This window comes from Bos javanicus, chromosome 27 (assembly GCF_032452875.1).
Source record: "Bos javanicus breed banteng chromosome 27, ARS-OSU_banteng_1.0, whole genome shotgun sequence".
Classification (NCBI taxonomy): Eukaryota; Metazoa; Chordata; class Mammalia; order Artiodactyla; family Bovidae; genus Bos; species Bos javanicus.
In genome coordinates, this window is record NC_083894.1 from 33378886 (window position 1) to 33394936 (window position 16051).

Consider the following 16051-nt stretch of genomic DNA (forward strand, 5'->3'; position numbering starts at 1 on the left):
CAGTTGTAAAAATTTACCTTTGGCTCTGTTTTTTAGAAACTAAATACATTTTATTAATATCTTTAAAAATATTATCAGTGTCAGAAGTCTTATCTCCCCTGGACTTCTACCATTCAATTGTTTTCCTTTTTTGGGTAGCTTTATAACTAGTTTATTGAAATATATTGCACATCACATACCATAAAATTCACCCTTTTAAAATATACAATTCAGTGGGTCTTGGTATATTCAGAGTTGAATACCCATCACCACTATCGAATTCCAGAACATTTCCATCACTGTAAAAAGAAACATCATATTCAACAGCAGTCACTCCCCATTCGTCCCTCCTGTGAACCACTAATGTATTTTCTGTCTCTGAATTTTCTTATTCCGGATATTTCTTATAAATGAAGTTACACGATATGTGGCTTTTTGTGACTGGCTTCTTTCACTTAGCATAATGTATTCAAAGTATAACCACGTTGTAACAGTACTTGTGCACTGAGTATTTTTGGCCACTGAATTCCTTTCCATAGCCTAGATGATTATCTTTCAACTGTTCAGTAGGTTGCTTGGTTCTGGTTTAAGGCTGATAGAGACATAGTGTCTGCTTTGATTAGAAAGGCATAGGACTGCACTGAACTCAGCAGCCCCCAGCGCCCCACAGTGCTCTGCTGCTGTTTTCTCTCATGATGGTTGCCCAAAATTTCAGTTACTATCCAGATGGCTTTGTACAGCTTTCATCATTTCAGAGCATGTAGGGATATCAATTCATAATTTAAGGCAGCTTTGGTTTTCATTAGCTGTATTTTGTTTTCTGAGAGATTCTTAAAATTGTTGACTGTTGTTTCAAAACCTTCCCAAGCATCCTTTTAAACCGGTAGAAAACTGTATAATCCTTTGGATATTTTTTACTACTTAGCAGCTCCACAGAACTATTGTTTATTCTTTAGGGTGTTAATAGACCAACCCCTCAATCACCTGCTGGGGCAAATATGTCTAATATCCCCAAAGAGTCGGAGTTCTACAGTAGTACTGATGGTCTGGACGTCGGCATTGGGCAGGTAAACAGTACTCATTTTCTTTGGTCATTTTATTGTTTGCCATTTGTACTGTAGAAACAGATGTAACTTTTATTATCAGTAAGAGATGCTTTTATTTCCTTCATCCAGGTGCCTGTAAAATACCCCCGGCTTATCTATAAACCAGAAATATTCTTTGCTTTTGGATCTCCCATTGGAATGTTCCTTACTGTCCGGGGACTGAAAAGAATTGACCCCAACTACAGATTTCCAACATGCAAAGGTTTCTTCAATATTTATCACCCTGTAAGCATTGGACAGCTCTTGTGATTTTGCCTGAATGTTAGGGCTTATTGGTGAAGAGCATATGATAGTCTATTGTGTTGATTTACTTTTTTCTATACTATTTTGTACTAATGAGAAAATTTATAATATGAACCTGGAAGTAAAGGGGACAGAACAAGTACATTTAAAAATAAATGAGCTTATAATTATTCTTATTCCTGAGACCATCATTATGATCAGCAGAGGTATATGTAACTGTTGTTTTCTGCATGTAGTTTGATCCTGTGGCCTATAGGATTGAACCAATGGTGGTCCCAGGAGTGGAATTTGAGCCAATGCTGATCCCACATCATAAAGGCAGGAAGCGGATGCACTTAGGTATGTCTTGAGTCCAGAACCTGATAATTGTAGACCTTCTGGTCAGTGCAGGCTGACTGGACCTTGTTCATTTTGTTTAGCTATGTTGAGCCCTTTTATCTCCGTAAACCATGTAGCGTTCTTTTTCACATGTGTTTCAGAACTGAGAGAAGGCTTGACCAGGATGAGCATGGACCTTAAGAATAACTTGCTAGGTTCGCTGCGGATGGCCTGGAAGTCTTTCACCAGAGCTCCATACCCTGCCTTACAAGCTTCGGAAACTGCGGAAGAAACAGAAGCAGAACCTGAGTCAAATTCGGAGAAGCATAGTGGTCAGTGACTCTGTACACAGTGATTACCTGCACCGGGCCAGAGAAGAGGGACTCCCTGAAGTCTGGTTCTTATTCTCCCAGGGTCTTCTTAACTTTCCCCTTGTTGTTGAGAACCAGCACTAGACTATGAGTCCTACTGGGCCTTCAGCTCTGCTGGTTTCTGTCTGTCATCAAATAGCCACAAATTGTGGAAACACATTATTTGTGAGGGAAAGTGTTAAGAGAAGCTGAGCATCTAGTAACTAGGCTTTAAACCATTCCCCACTCGGGCACTGTGGTGGTGATGCTAAGAGCCTACACTGTGAAGAACCTTGCTTTTACCAGGGAATGTTTGTGTATTCATGGGTCAGTTTTATTTTCCTGGCTGGGGACTAGCTGGGACACTTCTTTTGATTGCACAGTTAGTTCAGCATTCTTTTGCTTTTTAACTGCAAAAGGAGTTTCTTTTCAACTGCCTAAGGCGATCTAACTGCATTTAGTTTGTAAACCAAAGAAAGTGAAAGTGAAGTCGCTCAGTCGTGTCTGACTCTTTGCGACCAGTGGGACCAGTGGACGGTAGCCCACCAAGCTCCTTTGTCCATGGGATTCTCCAGGCAAGAATACTGGAGTGGGTTGCCATTTCCTTCTCCAACCCTGCTTGCATTTAGTTTATAAACCAAAGGTAAATGGAATTAGCTGTCAAAGGTATGGGAAAGAAAGGGGATTGGATAAAATCAGTGTGGCTTGAAAACAAGCTTTAAGGGCATTGAGAGGAGAGAGAGAGAGCTTTCTGAGCAGAGTAGCTCCTCCTCTGCTGAGGCTGGAGTGTAAAGGGAGATAAGGACAGCCTTGGAGGGCTGGAAGCTTCTATATTCTGACCATGGTTCCTTCACATCCAGATGTTAACACAGAAGAGAACCCTGTACCAGTGAAAGAGGAAGCCCCCCCTATCCATGTGGGAATGCTGAATGGAGGCCAGCGCATTGACTATGTGCTACAGGAGAAGCCCATTGAAAGTTTTAATGAATATTTATTTGCTTTACAAAGCCATCTGTGCTACTGGTAAGTGTTTGTTTTTGTTTTGGGTTTTTTTTTTTTTGTCTTCAGTCACTCCTTCGTGTCTGACTCTTTGCGACCCCATGGACTGCAGCACGCCAGGCCTTCCTGTCCATCACCAACTGTTGGAGCTTACTCAAACTCAAGTCCATCGTGTCAGTGATGCCATCCAACCATCTCATCCTCTGTCATCTCCTTCCCCTCCTGCCTTCAATCTTTCCCAGCATCAGGGTCTTTTCCAATGAGTCAGTTCTTCCCATCAGGTGGCCAAAGTATTGGAGTTTCAGCTTCAACATCAGTCCTTCCAATGAATATTCGGGATTGATTTCTTTAGGATGGACTGGTTGGATCTCCTTGCAGTCCAAGGGACTCAAGAGTCTTTTCCAACATCACAGTTCGAAAGCATCAATTCTTTGGCATTCAGCCTTCTTTGTTTATTAAGCCTTCAATGCTCAGCCTTAATTATTTATTAAGACCAAATATTTATTATTTGTATTTATTTTAAACAACATTTATTATTTTTTTAATGACAACCATTCTGAAAGGGGTGAGGGGATATTTCACTGTGGTGTTGAATTTCCATGAGGATTAGCGATGTTGAGCACCCTTTCACGTGCCCATTATCCCTCAAATGACATGATTGTGCTATTTTGTATTAATAATTATGAATAAGCCATCATTCTAATCTCAAATGAGCACTGCCCTATCCTGCTTTTTCTATATCTATCAAATACCTGTGATACAATGAGGACTTACTTCACTAAGCATAATATTCTTTAGGTCCATCCATGTTGCTGCAAGTGGCAGAATTCTGTTATTTTTTATGGCTATGTATTATTCCATTGTAAATATGTACCACATCTTCTTTATTTGTCTGTTGATGGATGCTGAGGTTGCTTCCATACCCTAGTTATTGTGAATAGTGTGGCTATGAACACTGGGGTGCATATATCTTTTCAGGTTAGTGTTTCCATTTTTTCTGGATATAATGCCAAGGAGTAGAGCTGCTGGATCGTATGGTAGTTCTGTTTTTATTTTTTTGAGGAGCCTCTATACCATGTTCTACAGTGACTGCACCAGTTTACATTCCCACCAGCAGCAGATAAGAGTTCCATTTTTTCCACATCCTTGCCAACATTTATTATTTGTGTTCTTTTTGATGACAGCCATTCTGACAGGTGTGAGGTAATGTTTCATTTTGGTTTTGAATTTCCCTGAGGAATAGTGATATTGACCACCTTTTCATGTGCCCATTATCCATTTGTATGTCTTCCTTGGAAAAATGCCTCTTCGGTCTTCTGCGTATTTTTTGATTGGGTTATTTGGGGACTTTTTTGATATTGAGCTTTATGAGCTGTTTATATATTTTGAATATTAACCCCTTATTGCTCATATTATTTGCAGATATTTTCTCCTTTTCAGTAGCTTTTGGTTTCATCTTGTCTGTGGTTTCCTTTGCTGGCAAAAAGCTTTTATGGATTAATTCGGTTCCATTTGCTTATTTTTGTTTTGAAAGATAGACCCAAAATATTTTGCTATGATTTATATCAAAGAGTGTTCTGCCCATGTTCTCTTTTAGGAGGTTGTGGTTTCCACACTTGTATTTAGATGTTTAATCCATTATGAGTTTATTTTTGTATATGGTGTGCAGAGATTTTATGTCATTCTTTTACATGTTGCTGTCCAGTTTTCCCAGCACCACTTATCGAAGAAATTGTCTTTTCTCCATTGTATATTCTTGCCTCCTCTGTTGTAGGTGAGTTGACTGTGGCTGTGCGGGTTTATTTCTGGGCTCTGTTCTGTTCCATTGTTCTGTGTGTCTGGTTTTGTGCCAGTGCTAATATATTTCGATAACTGTAGCTTTGTAGTATAGTCCGAAGTCTGGGAGGATAGCTTTGACAATATAGGGCTTTTTGTGATTCTGTATAAATTTTAGATTCATTTGTGCTAGTTCTGTGCGAAATGTCATGGGTATTTCATTGGGGATAACATTAAGTCTGTAGGTTGCTTTGGGTAGTATGGCCATTTTAATAATATTAATTCTTCTGATCCAAGAGCACAAAATATCTTTTCACTTCTTTATATCATCTTTAGTTTCCTTTCTCAGCGTTTTATAATTCTCAGAGTATAGGCTTTCATTTCCTTGGTTAAGTTTATTCCTAGGGCATTTTATTCTTTTTGATGTAATTTTAAATGGGATTTTTTTTTTACTTTTTGATAGTTCGTTAATATTGTATAAAAAGCATTAGATTTCTGTATATTAATCTTGTATCCTGCAAGTTTACTGAATTCATTTGTTCTAATAGCTTTTTGGTGGAGGCTTTAGGGTTTTCTGTATTAAAGTATAACGTATCTGTAAATAGTGACAGTTTTACTTCCTCCCTTCCAACATGGGTGCTTTTTCTTCCTTCCTCCCTTCCCTTCCTCTGATGTTGTGGCTTGGACTTCCAGTACTATTTATGTTACATCAAAGAAGCAAAAGTGGACATCTGTGTCTTGTTCCTGAATTTGGAGGAAAGGCTTTCAGCTTTTCATTGTTGTGTATGATGATAGCTGTGGGTTTGTCATAAGCAGTCTTTATTATGTTAAGGTATGTTCTCTTTATACCAACTTGGAGAATTTTTGTCAATGTATATTTAATTTTATTAAATGCTATTTCTGTATCTATTAAGATGATCATGTGATTTTTGTCCTTCCTTTTGTTGATGTGGTGTGTCACACTGATTGAACTGTGAATATTGAAGCATCTCTGTGTCCCTGGGATAAATCCCACTTGATCATTGTATATGATCTTTTTATTTATTTTTTTGGATTGTTGCAATATTTTGTTGAGTTTTGCATCTATATTCATCCAAGACATTGGCCTGTAGTTTTCCTTTTTTGTAGTGTATTGGTGTGATTTGGGTATCAGGATAATGATAGCCTCAAAGAATGAATTTGGGAGAGTTTCTTCCTCTTCAATTTTTTGGAATAATTTAAAAAGGTTGAGTGTTAAATCTTTGTAGTTTGCTAGAATCCCCCTGGGAAGCTGGTCCTGGACTTTTGTTTCCTGGGAGTTTTTTTTTTTTTTTTAATATGTAACTTTTACTTATTTTTACATATTTTAATTTTTAATTTTTACTTATTTTCTATTATTTTTGGCTGTGCTGGGTCTCTTGCTGCACAGGCTTTTCTCTACTTGCAGCACGTGGGCTTCTCATCGCGGTGGCTTCTCTTGTTGGGAAGCATGGACTCTAGGCCGCGCGGGCTTCAGCAGTTGAGGACCCTGGGCTCTAGGGCACAGGCTCAGTAGTTGTGATGCAGAGGCTCAGTTGCCCTGCGGCATGTGGGATCCTCCTGGACCAGGGATCGAACCTGTGTCTCCTGCATTGGCAGGCAGATTCTTCACCACAGAGCCACCAGGGAAGCCTTCTGTGAGTTTTTTACATAACAAATACAATTTCACTACTAGTGTTTGGTTTGTTCAGATGGTCTGTTTCTTATTGATTTCAGTCTTGCCAATTTTTATGTTTTTTTAGAAATTTGTCCGTTTCTTCTGGGTTGTCCAGATTGCTGGAATATGACTATTGATTGTATCCTCTTATGTTTTTCTCTCTCTGTGGTATCAGTTGTAATTTCTCCTCTTTTATTTCTTATTTTGATTATTTTGGGTTCTCTCTTCTTGGTGAGCCTGGCTAAAGGTTATCAGTTTCTCATTATCTTTTCAAGAAACTAACTCTTGTTTTCACTGATATTTTCTATTGTTTTTTAAAATTTTGTATTTATTTATTTATGGCTGTGCTGGGTCTTCATTACTGCACTGGCTTCTCTAGTTGTGGCAAGCGGGGGCTACTCTGTTGCAGTGCGTGGGCTTCTCACTGTGGCGGCTGCTCCTCGCAGAGCGTGGGCTCCAGGGCACGGGGCTGCAGTCATTGCAGTGTCAGGGCTCTTAGAGCACGGGTGTGGTAGACCAGGGATTGAATCTGTTGCAGCTTCAGGGCTCTTAGAGTACGGGCGTGGTAGACCAGGGATTGAATCTGTGTCTCCTGCATTGGCGGGTGATTCTTCACCACTGAGCCACCAGGGAAGCCCTGTTGTTTTTTTTTCTTTAAGATCTGTTTTATTCCTTCTCTTTTTGATCTTTATTATTCCCTTGCTTCTGCTAACTTTGCATTGTTTTCTTTTTCTAATTCCTTTAGGTGGTAGGTTTGCTTGAGACTTTTCTTATTTCTCAAGGAAGTGAAGGCCTCTCTCAGGAAGGACTGTATCACTATAAGCTTCTCTCTTAGATTGTTTTTTCTGCATCCCATAGATTTTTGGAGAGTCGTGTTTCCATTTTTATTTGTCTCAAGGTATTTTCTGGTTTCCTTTTTGATTTCTCTATTGATCTGTTGTTTTTTTAGTAGCATATCATTTAATCTCCACATGTGAGTTCTTTTCCTGTTTTTCTTTCTGTAATTGATTTCTAGTTTCATACTATTGTGGTTGGAAAAAATACTTGGTATAATTTCTATCCTCTTAACATGTGATCTGTTCAGGAGAACATTTCATGTGCACTTGGAAAAAAAAAGTCTGTATTCTGCTTTTTTCGGACATAATGTCCTTGTAGATATCTAATATATTCAGATCGTCTATAATGTGTCATTTAAGGCCATTGTTGCCTTATAGCTTTCCTGTCTGGATGATCTGTCCATTGATAAAAGTGGGCTGTTAAAGTCCCCTTCTGTCACTGTGTTATTGTCAGCTTCTCCCTTTAGGTGTGTTAGTATTTGCTTTACATGTTGAGGTGCTCTGTCTTGGATGCATATATGTTAAACATTATGGCTTGTTCTTGTATTGATCCCTTATCATTATAGAATGCCCTTCTTTGTCTTCTGTTATAGCCATTGTTGTAAAGTCTGTTTTGTCTGATAGGAATATTTAGCCCATTGACATAGTAATTATTGATATAGATATGTACTTATTGCATTTTATTACTTGTTTTCCAGTTGTTTTGTAGTTCTTCTCTGTTCTTTTTGTTTCTTCCTTTGTGGTTTAGGGAGCTTCTCTGGTGACTCAGATGGTAAAGAATCTGCCTGCAGTACGAGAGACCTGGGTTCAATTCCTGGATCCAGACGATCCCCTGGAGAAGGGAATGGCAACCCACTCCAGTATTTTTGCCTGGAGAATCCCATGGACAGAGGAGCCTGGCAGGCTACAGTCCATGGGGTAGCAGAGTCGAATATGACTGAGCAACTAAGCCTTTGTGGTTTAATGATTTTATTTAGCAGTATGCTTGTATTCCTTTCTTTTCAGTTTTTGTGTATTTGTTGTGTTTTTTTTTTTTTTAATTTGTGATTACCTTGGGGTTCATATATGTTGACCTATATTTCCTTGTTTTAAACTGGCTGTCATATGGGTTCAAACACATTCTGAACATTCTACATTTCTGTTCCCCTCCTCCATATTTTGATGTCGTATTTTATATCTTCCTGTTTCATGTTCATTGTAGTTACAGTTGCTTTCACATTTTTTTGTCTTTTAATCTCCATACTGCTCAGTTCAGTTGTTGGTCCTCAGTCCTTACTCTGTATTTATTTCTTCTCTATAGGTTCTTACTTCTTTTCCACTTAGAGAAAACCCTTAATATTGATGCAATCTTTCAGTGTTTGCTTGTCTGAGAAGTTCTTGTTCTCTCTTTCAGTTCTAAATGGTAATCTTGCTGGGCAGAGTACTCTAGGTTGCAGATCATGCCACTCCCTTCTGGCCTGCATGGTTTCTGCAGAGAAATCAGCTGATAGTCTTATGGGTGGGGATTCTGTTTTCTTTTTTCTTGCTGCCTTTAGAAGCCTCTCTCTACCTTTTGCCATTTTAATTATGTTTTCTCTTTGTATGGGTTTCCTTCAGTTCAACTTGTTTGGGGTCCTCTGTACTTCCTGTTCCTGGATATCTTATTTCCTTCAGGTTTGGAGAGTTTTCAGCCATAATCACCTCAGCTGCATTTTCGATGCCCTGCTCTCTTCTGTCTTCTCCTGTAATGTGAATGTTGGTTATTTAATGTTATTTCAGAGATTTCTTATACTGATTTCATTTTTAAAAATCGGATTTTCTTTTTGCTGTTCTGATTGGATGATTTCCATTTTTCTGTCTTTCAGATCATATATGTGTTCTTTTGTATCACTTAGTCTGCTATTCATTCTTTTTAGTGTGGTGTTTTTTGTTTTTTTTTTGGCAGCTATTGAATTCTCTTCAGATTGGGTCTTTTTAAATATTTTCTAGTTCCTTTTAAAAATTCTCACTATGTTCATCTATTCTTTTCCCTAAATTCAATTAACATTTTTATTAACAATGTTCTGAATTCTTTACCTGGTAAATTGTTTATTTCTGTTTCATTATTTGTTTTTTTAGGGTTTTTTTCTCTTGTTCCAATTGAAAGCAGTTCCTCTGTGTTTTTATTTTGCTTAACTTTCTCTGTCACTGTGAATTTAGGTGAAACAGTTACCTCTTGTGGTCTTAAAGGGGTGTTCTGATGTGGGAGCATCCTTATACAGACTGCGTGTGCCCAGTGTCTCCACTGGGAGAGCTGGATTCCCTCAGATATCCCCTCAGCAGGGGGTGGGGCTGGAGCTGGGTGTGAGGCAGACCTTTGCCCCTGCCCAGTGGCTGGCACCCTGCTGGGACAGGATCTGATCCAAGTTGCTGGAGGCAAGGGTCGGGCCCAGGCTGGCTCTGTTCCCTGCGGGTGTGTGTTTTCCCCTCTCCCTGCGTTGGAAGCCTTGCCCCAGAGCCGGGAAGTACTGACCAGAGTGGCACCCACGTGGACCCTCTGCAGGCAGAGGTCTGAGCTGTCTGCCTGCCGGAGCTGCACTTGTTCCCTTGCTCTGCTCACACGCAGCCTCACGTGCATGTCCCCCTGGCCCCTCACAGCCCATCACTGTGCCCAGCCTCCACCACTCGTCATAGGGCCACCCTGCAGGGTCCCTGGGGCCTGTGTGTAGTCTCCGGGTATATCCTACGGGAGCTGTGGGGTAGAGGCTGCTGTCAGAGTGCTAGGCTCCTTCTGATGCGCCACTTGAGTAAGTGCCAACCGTGACTGCTGCCCCCAAGCAGGCTCTGCCCCAGGCCCGGGTTGCCCCTGGACGCTGTGCCTGGTGGAGGATGCGGAGCGGAGGTATATGCCCAGGCGGGGAACCTGGCAGCCACTAGAGCGCTCGTCCAACTGCCCCCTCTGCCCTGCTCTCCCTGTGGGGGTACACAAGCCAGCATGCGCGCGCGAGCGCGCACACACACACACACACACACACGCCCTGTCCCTCCTTCCCACAGCCTTCCTGCTATTCCTGCCTGCCTGCCAGCCAGCCAGGGGTGGTTCATCTCCCCCAGCTAGGACCCCAGGCCTGCAGCATCCCACCTGAGGCTCACTGTTCACTCCCCGGGATGGGTCTCTGCCCCAGTGTTCTCCCTCTTCCTTCCAGTCCCCTCTCAGGGGCACAGGTGCTGACCTGATCACTTTTCTTCCTGTCCAGCCCAATTACATGTGGATCTCTCTCACAGCCTTGGTTGTACAGGAGTTTTTCTGCCAGTTTCCAATGAGAATTATTCCATATATAGATGCATTTTTGATCTGTTTTTGGCAAGGAGTGAGTTCCATGTCTTCTTCCTCTGCCACCTTGATTGATCCCCCTTGCCATCCATGCATCATCTTTGGTGAATTGTCTGTTAAAATCTTTTGCCCGTTTAAAAAATTGGATTATTTCATTATTAAGTTTCAAGATTTTCCTATACTTTATTTACAAGTCCTTTTCAGATACTTTTTTTCTCTCAGGATGTGGTTTTTTCATTTGTCCAACAAGTATGTTTTGAAAAGCAAAAATGTCTTTTGATGAAGTCCAATTTACTGATGTTTGTGCTTTTCTGACACAGGTAAGAAATCTTTGCCAAGTGAAAGTGAAAGTCGCTCAGTCGTGTCTGACTTTTGCGACCCCATGGACTATACAGTCCATGGAATTCTCCAGGCCAGAATATGGGAATGGGTAGCCTTTCCCTTCTCCAGGGGATCGTCCCAACCCAGGGATCAAACCCAGGTCTCCGGCATTGCAGGTGGATTCTTTACCATCTGAGCCACCAGGGAAGCCCAAGAATACTGGAGTGGGTAGCCTATCCCTTCTCAAAGGGATCTTCCCAACCCAGGAATCAAACCAGGGTCTCCTGCATTGAAGGCAGATTCTTTACCAACTGAGCTATCAGGGAAGCCCAAATCCAACATCAAATCTTATTTCTCTTTAGTTTTAGAAGTTGTGTCATTTTAGCTTTTACATTTAGGTCTGTGATCCATTTTGGTTAATTTTTAAATATGGTGTGAGGAAAGGATTGAGGTTCATTGTTTTGCCTGTGGCTTTACTGTTATTATGGCAACATTTGTTGAAAAGTTTATTCAGATGGAGAAACTGTTGAATTGCCTTGGCTCTGTTTTGTTCTGTTGATCTGTTTGTCAGTCTTTACATCAATAAAACCCTGTCTTGATTACTGTAGCTTCATAGTAAGGCTTGAAATTAGGTACTGTGAGCCCTTCATCTTTGTTGTGCCTATTAGTAGTTACCTTAGGTATTGTAGGTCCTCTGTATTTCCACATGTAGTTTAAAATGAACTTGTTAATTTCAACCAAAAAGCTTTTTAGGGATTTTGATTGTGATTGCATTTTATCTGTGGATCAGTTTGGGGGTGTGGGGAGAACTGATACCTTAATAATGCTGAGTTTTCTGACCCACAAACATCGTATCTCTCAGTGTATTGTGGTCTTTAGTTTCTCTCAGATATGTTTTGTGACTTTTAGTGTATGTATCATGCATGCTGTAATTATTCCCCTCTCTGTTACAAGGTTGATCATCTTGACATATACTCAAGGACCATTTTAATTTTCTTTTGGGGAGTTATCTATATTCTTTATTCTCTTTCATATTGAATTGTTGTTTTTTTAATTGATAAAATCTGTGATATGAGTTGTAAATAACTTTTCCCCAGTTTGTCTTTAACATTGTGTACATTGGTTTTTTTGCTAAGTATAAACTTTAATTTTTATGTAGTCAGATTTTTCTTTTTTGGCTTCTGGAATTTGTATCATGCTTAGATTTTCCTTGTTCTCCTGAGAATTCCTTACCACAGTTTATTCTGATATTTTAGGGTTTCATTTTTACATGTAAATCTTTGATTCTCTTCAAATTTATCCTTGTAAGAAGATGTGAATTGATTCAAATCATTTTCCAAATGGCTCTCCATCTGGAAAACGCTGTTAATAGATTTGAGGTTCTAACTTCATTGTATTAAATTTCTGTGGGTTTTTAAGTCTTACTTCTGAATTTTCTGTTCTTTTCTATTCACTCATTATTTATGCACCAGGATCACACCATTTTAATATCTGGTTTAGCTAATCTCCTCTCATTGGGATAGGAGGAATTTCTTAACCTGCAGTCCACGTGCAGAGCTTGTAGGGGACAGAAAAAGTCTACAAATCTAGTGAAATTCTACTTACGATTTTGGGTATATAGTATATGTGTATGATGTCTTTTCTGGGGAGAAATGCATAGGTTTCATTAGATTCTCAAATAGGTCCATGGCTCAAAAAATGTCAAACCCCAGACCTAGAAAAGTGTTTGAGCCATATACCTGTAAGACAATCCATGGATGTTATTTTTATAGTCATATTTCTTTATGAACCAGATATAAGTAATGGCTTGTACACACACTGAATAATATCTGGAAGATACATAAGTTGATAACATCAGTTGTCAGAAGTTGGGAACTCGTGGTTTAGAAATAGTGGGAAGGAGATTTCATTATTACATCCTTTTGTATCTTTGATCTTTATCCACATGATTGTATTGGCTTTTCTTTTAAAAAGGTGACTCAAAATTTAAAAAATTAAGGTGATGAATTGGATGACTCTTCCATGTTGTCCCAAGAAGGAGTTCTGTGGAGGGAGGGCTTGGTCATTTACTACTGGCTTTTTTATATTACAGAACGCAACGTAGACTTGTTAGAAGGTAACCTAACAAACAACTTCTTTGTTAGGTTACCTTCCAAGCCACTGTCAGATACACCACTTCTGAGCCAGATGTTTTTTAAAACAGTAAAAAAAATGAACTGAGGTGGCTGTGTATGTAAAACACCTAGTACAAATGGTAGTCTCCTTTTACGACATCATCTTTTCTTTCTCCAGGGAGTCTGAAGATACAGTACTGCTGGTCCTCAAAGAAATCTACCAAACCCAGGGTATCTTCCTTGATCAGCCTTTACAGTAAAAATGAACCACCTAAGGCTGCTTAATGTAAGTTTTTAAATGTCATGTATGTAGCATTATTCCTATATAACATGTGGAGCCTCAAAAGCTGCTTGGAAATGTACTTTTTGTTGCTTGTCACCAAGATCTAGGTTATTACTAATTTTTAGAGGGACTCTGGTTAAAATTCATGGGAAAAAAGCACTGGAGGCCATTTAGAGAAAGGTTAGTGTGTGTTTTGCTAGCAACTTGGTCCAATAACACTTGTCATTTTTAGGATCTAAACTCAGAATCTTCATGGTTCTGACCGTCTAAAAGTTACCATGACAACATTTACAGCTTTAAGTACATACAGTCCATTCTGGGATTTACATTGTTATTGTTGTTCAGTCGCTAAGTTGTGTCCAACTCTTTGCGACTCCATGTTCTGCAGCACAACAGCCTCCTCTGTCCTCTGCTGTCTCCTGGAGTTTGGTCAAATCTATGTCCATTGAGTCAGTGATGCCATCTAACCAACTCATCCCCTGCCGCCTTCTTCTCCTCTTGCTTTCAGTCTTTCCCAGCATCGAAGTATTGGAGCTTCAGCATCAGCCTTTCCAGTGAATATTCAGGGCTGGTGGTCTTAAGGATGGACTGGTTTGAGCTCCTTGCAGTTACAACAGTTTCAGCTTTAAGTATAGACAGCCCAACCTGGGATTTACATTACTCAGCCTTGTATATATGTATTAATAGTTAGAAAGCTTGTGTGTCAGATTCTGGCATTCTCTCTGGTTACCTTCAGCGTGATGACCTCTCTTCCACTTTCTCCCCTAGATGGACACTGGGGGATCCTTCCCCAGAAAACCTGCCTCTTTGTTCCCGCGTTTTCCTCTCAGCTATGTCGTTCCCTGCATGTTGCCTGCCACTTACTCACCACTGGGGTCTCTGGAAGATAATCTTCCTCTCTGGAAGCAAGTGGAAAAGCAAAGGGAAGACCCTGTTACTTTTTACCACTGGCTTCACAGAAACATTCGCCATTCTTTCTTCATGGCTGCGGGTAGTCTGTATCTTTAATTCTCTGATGGTATTTACATACCACACTCTATTGCTTATTACTTGAGATGGTATAAAGCCTGCCTTGAGTTTGTTTTGGGTTGGGTGTAAATTTTTCTAGGTTATTGTTTATCTTTAGAGAATATTCTAATCTGGTAGTGGGCTCCTGAGACTCAGAAGCCATTCTGGGTCTGCTTATGGTCATGGGTGTTCTCTGCGTTGGAAGGCTAGATCTAAGTGGAGGAGGGAGACTGGTGGGCAGTCAGATTCCCTCCAGCCAACTTTTGTTTTCTACACGTACTGTATGAAGAAAGACTAAAATTATAAATACTGTTTACTTTCTATAGTTGACTGACAAGATTTATTGCTAGGACTCACAGAGGATGTTCATTGTTTTTACAGCTGTTTGAGCTGCTCTAAGAGTCTAAAGTGGACAGTTTAGTTTCCATCAGGTACATCTTTATAAAGATATTACATATCCTAGACTTGCCTTTTTATATCATATCATACTTCAAACTGGGAGACTCTAGATGAAGTCCAACCTAGTTATTTGTTAGTTCTTAAGTTTAGGGTAAAGTTATAAATGCTGACAAACCTGCAGTTACACAGCTTTGACTGCTTATGAAGTGATGAATAAAACCTTTTAGTGGTGTGTTCATGGTGGAACAACTCGTGAAAGCCATCTGCCACATCTGCTTGTGTGAAGGGAGTGTTGAAGACTGTTCTCTTTAAACAGACACTGTTGCCTCTGAGTCCCTGCAGTGCAGGGAACAACTGGACAGGCCCCAGCACAGGCAGCGCTGGGGGAGGGGTGGGTCTGCCCAGGGGGAGATGTTTCTCATTCCGAAAGAGAAACCTGGCTCTGGGGCTAGGAACAGCTGCCGCAGTCAGTGTCAGAGGTGCAAGAGAGATGGGTGAATGTAGACCCCCGGCGTTTACCATTCACACACGCCATCGCTGTGACAGCATAAGGTTGGGGTACTGGTGAGAGCCTGGCCTCTGTGTCCATCTGCTTACAGACTAATGCTGACCAAGCCACTAAGACGTTTCAGCTCTATGAGATGCTTTATTTACTACATAAACTCTGAGACCGAAATAAGGGTTACTGAGAATGAGGTAGCATTCAATGTAAAGGGGAAGCTTTCATCAAGTTGTTGTCTTCAAATTTAAATTTACTCTTCCTATTAACAGAGTAAGTAAATTGTAAGAGTAAGCCAGAGGACAAGCAAGAGTGAGTCCCTGTAACCAAAGATGAACAGCATCACCCCGGATTGTTAGATAAACCACTGTTTATACTAAGAAGTGTTTCCTTCCTGGTGGTGAAGGGCAGGTGACTGGAAAAGAGCTTTATATCCTGTGTATCCCCGTGTTGGTATCATGGATGCACTTACACAGGGTACTAAGCTTGACTTAAATTCCTTATTCAGTTGTATATTTTTTGCACTACTTCAGTTGTATCATGTGCAATCTCTTGACCAAGCCTATTTTTAAACTCTGGTAGAGTATCATTTTATACATATTCCCAGCTGCAGAATTGGTATTGCTTATTCTCAGCAAGAGAGATTGTTTGCATGGAAAGATTAATAGCACTGATTAGCTTTCTAATATTTTGCACTTTTTGAAATGTTTGTTTTTTATGTGATTATATTTAAAACTTTAGTAAATAATGAAATAAAACCAATTTGACCAGTTGCCTACTTCTACCTGGCTCATCCATCAAAGACCAAAGAGAATCAGTACAATAACCATTTTCTCCTCCCTTTTGTGTTACT

The 16051-nt window shown here is 40.1% G+C and overlaps 1 protein-coding gene across 1 annotated transcript in view; it reads left to right on the forward strand.

Annotated features, from left to right (window-relative positions):
• Positions 1-15971, forward strand: part of DDHD2 (DDHD domain containing 2) — a 28759-nt gene extending 12788 nt beyond the window's left edge. Inside the window, exons 12-18 of the mRNA XM_061404490.1 lie at positions 936-1046; positions 1155-1310; positions 1565-1667; positions 1808-1978; positions 2857-3019; positions 13188-13295; positions 14061-15971. Coding sequence (XP_061260474.1) covers positions 936-1046; positions 1155-1310; positions 1565-1667; positions 1808-1978; positions 2857-3019; positions 13188-13269 — 786 coding nt within the window. The 3' untranslated portion in view covers positions 13270-13295; positions 14061-15971. The remainder of the gene's footprint in view (positions 1-935; positions 1047-1154; positions 1311-1564; positions 1668-1807; positions 1979-2856; positions 3020-13187; positions 13296-14060) is intronic.
• Positions 15972-16051: the final 80 nt, after the last annotated feature.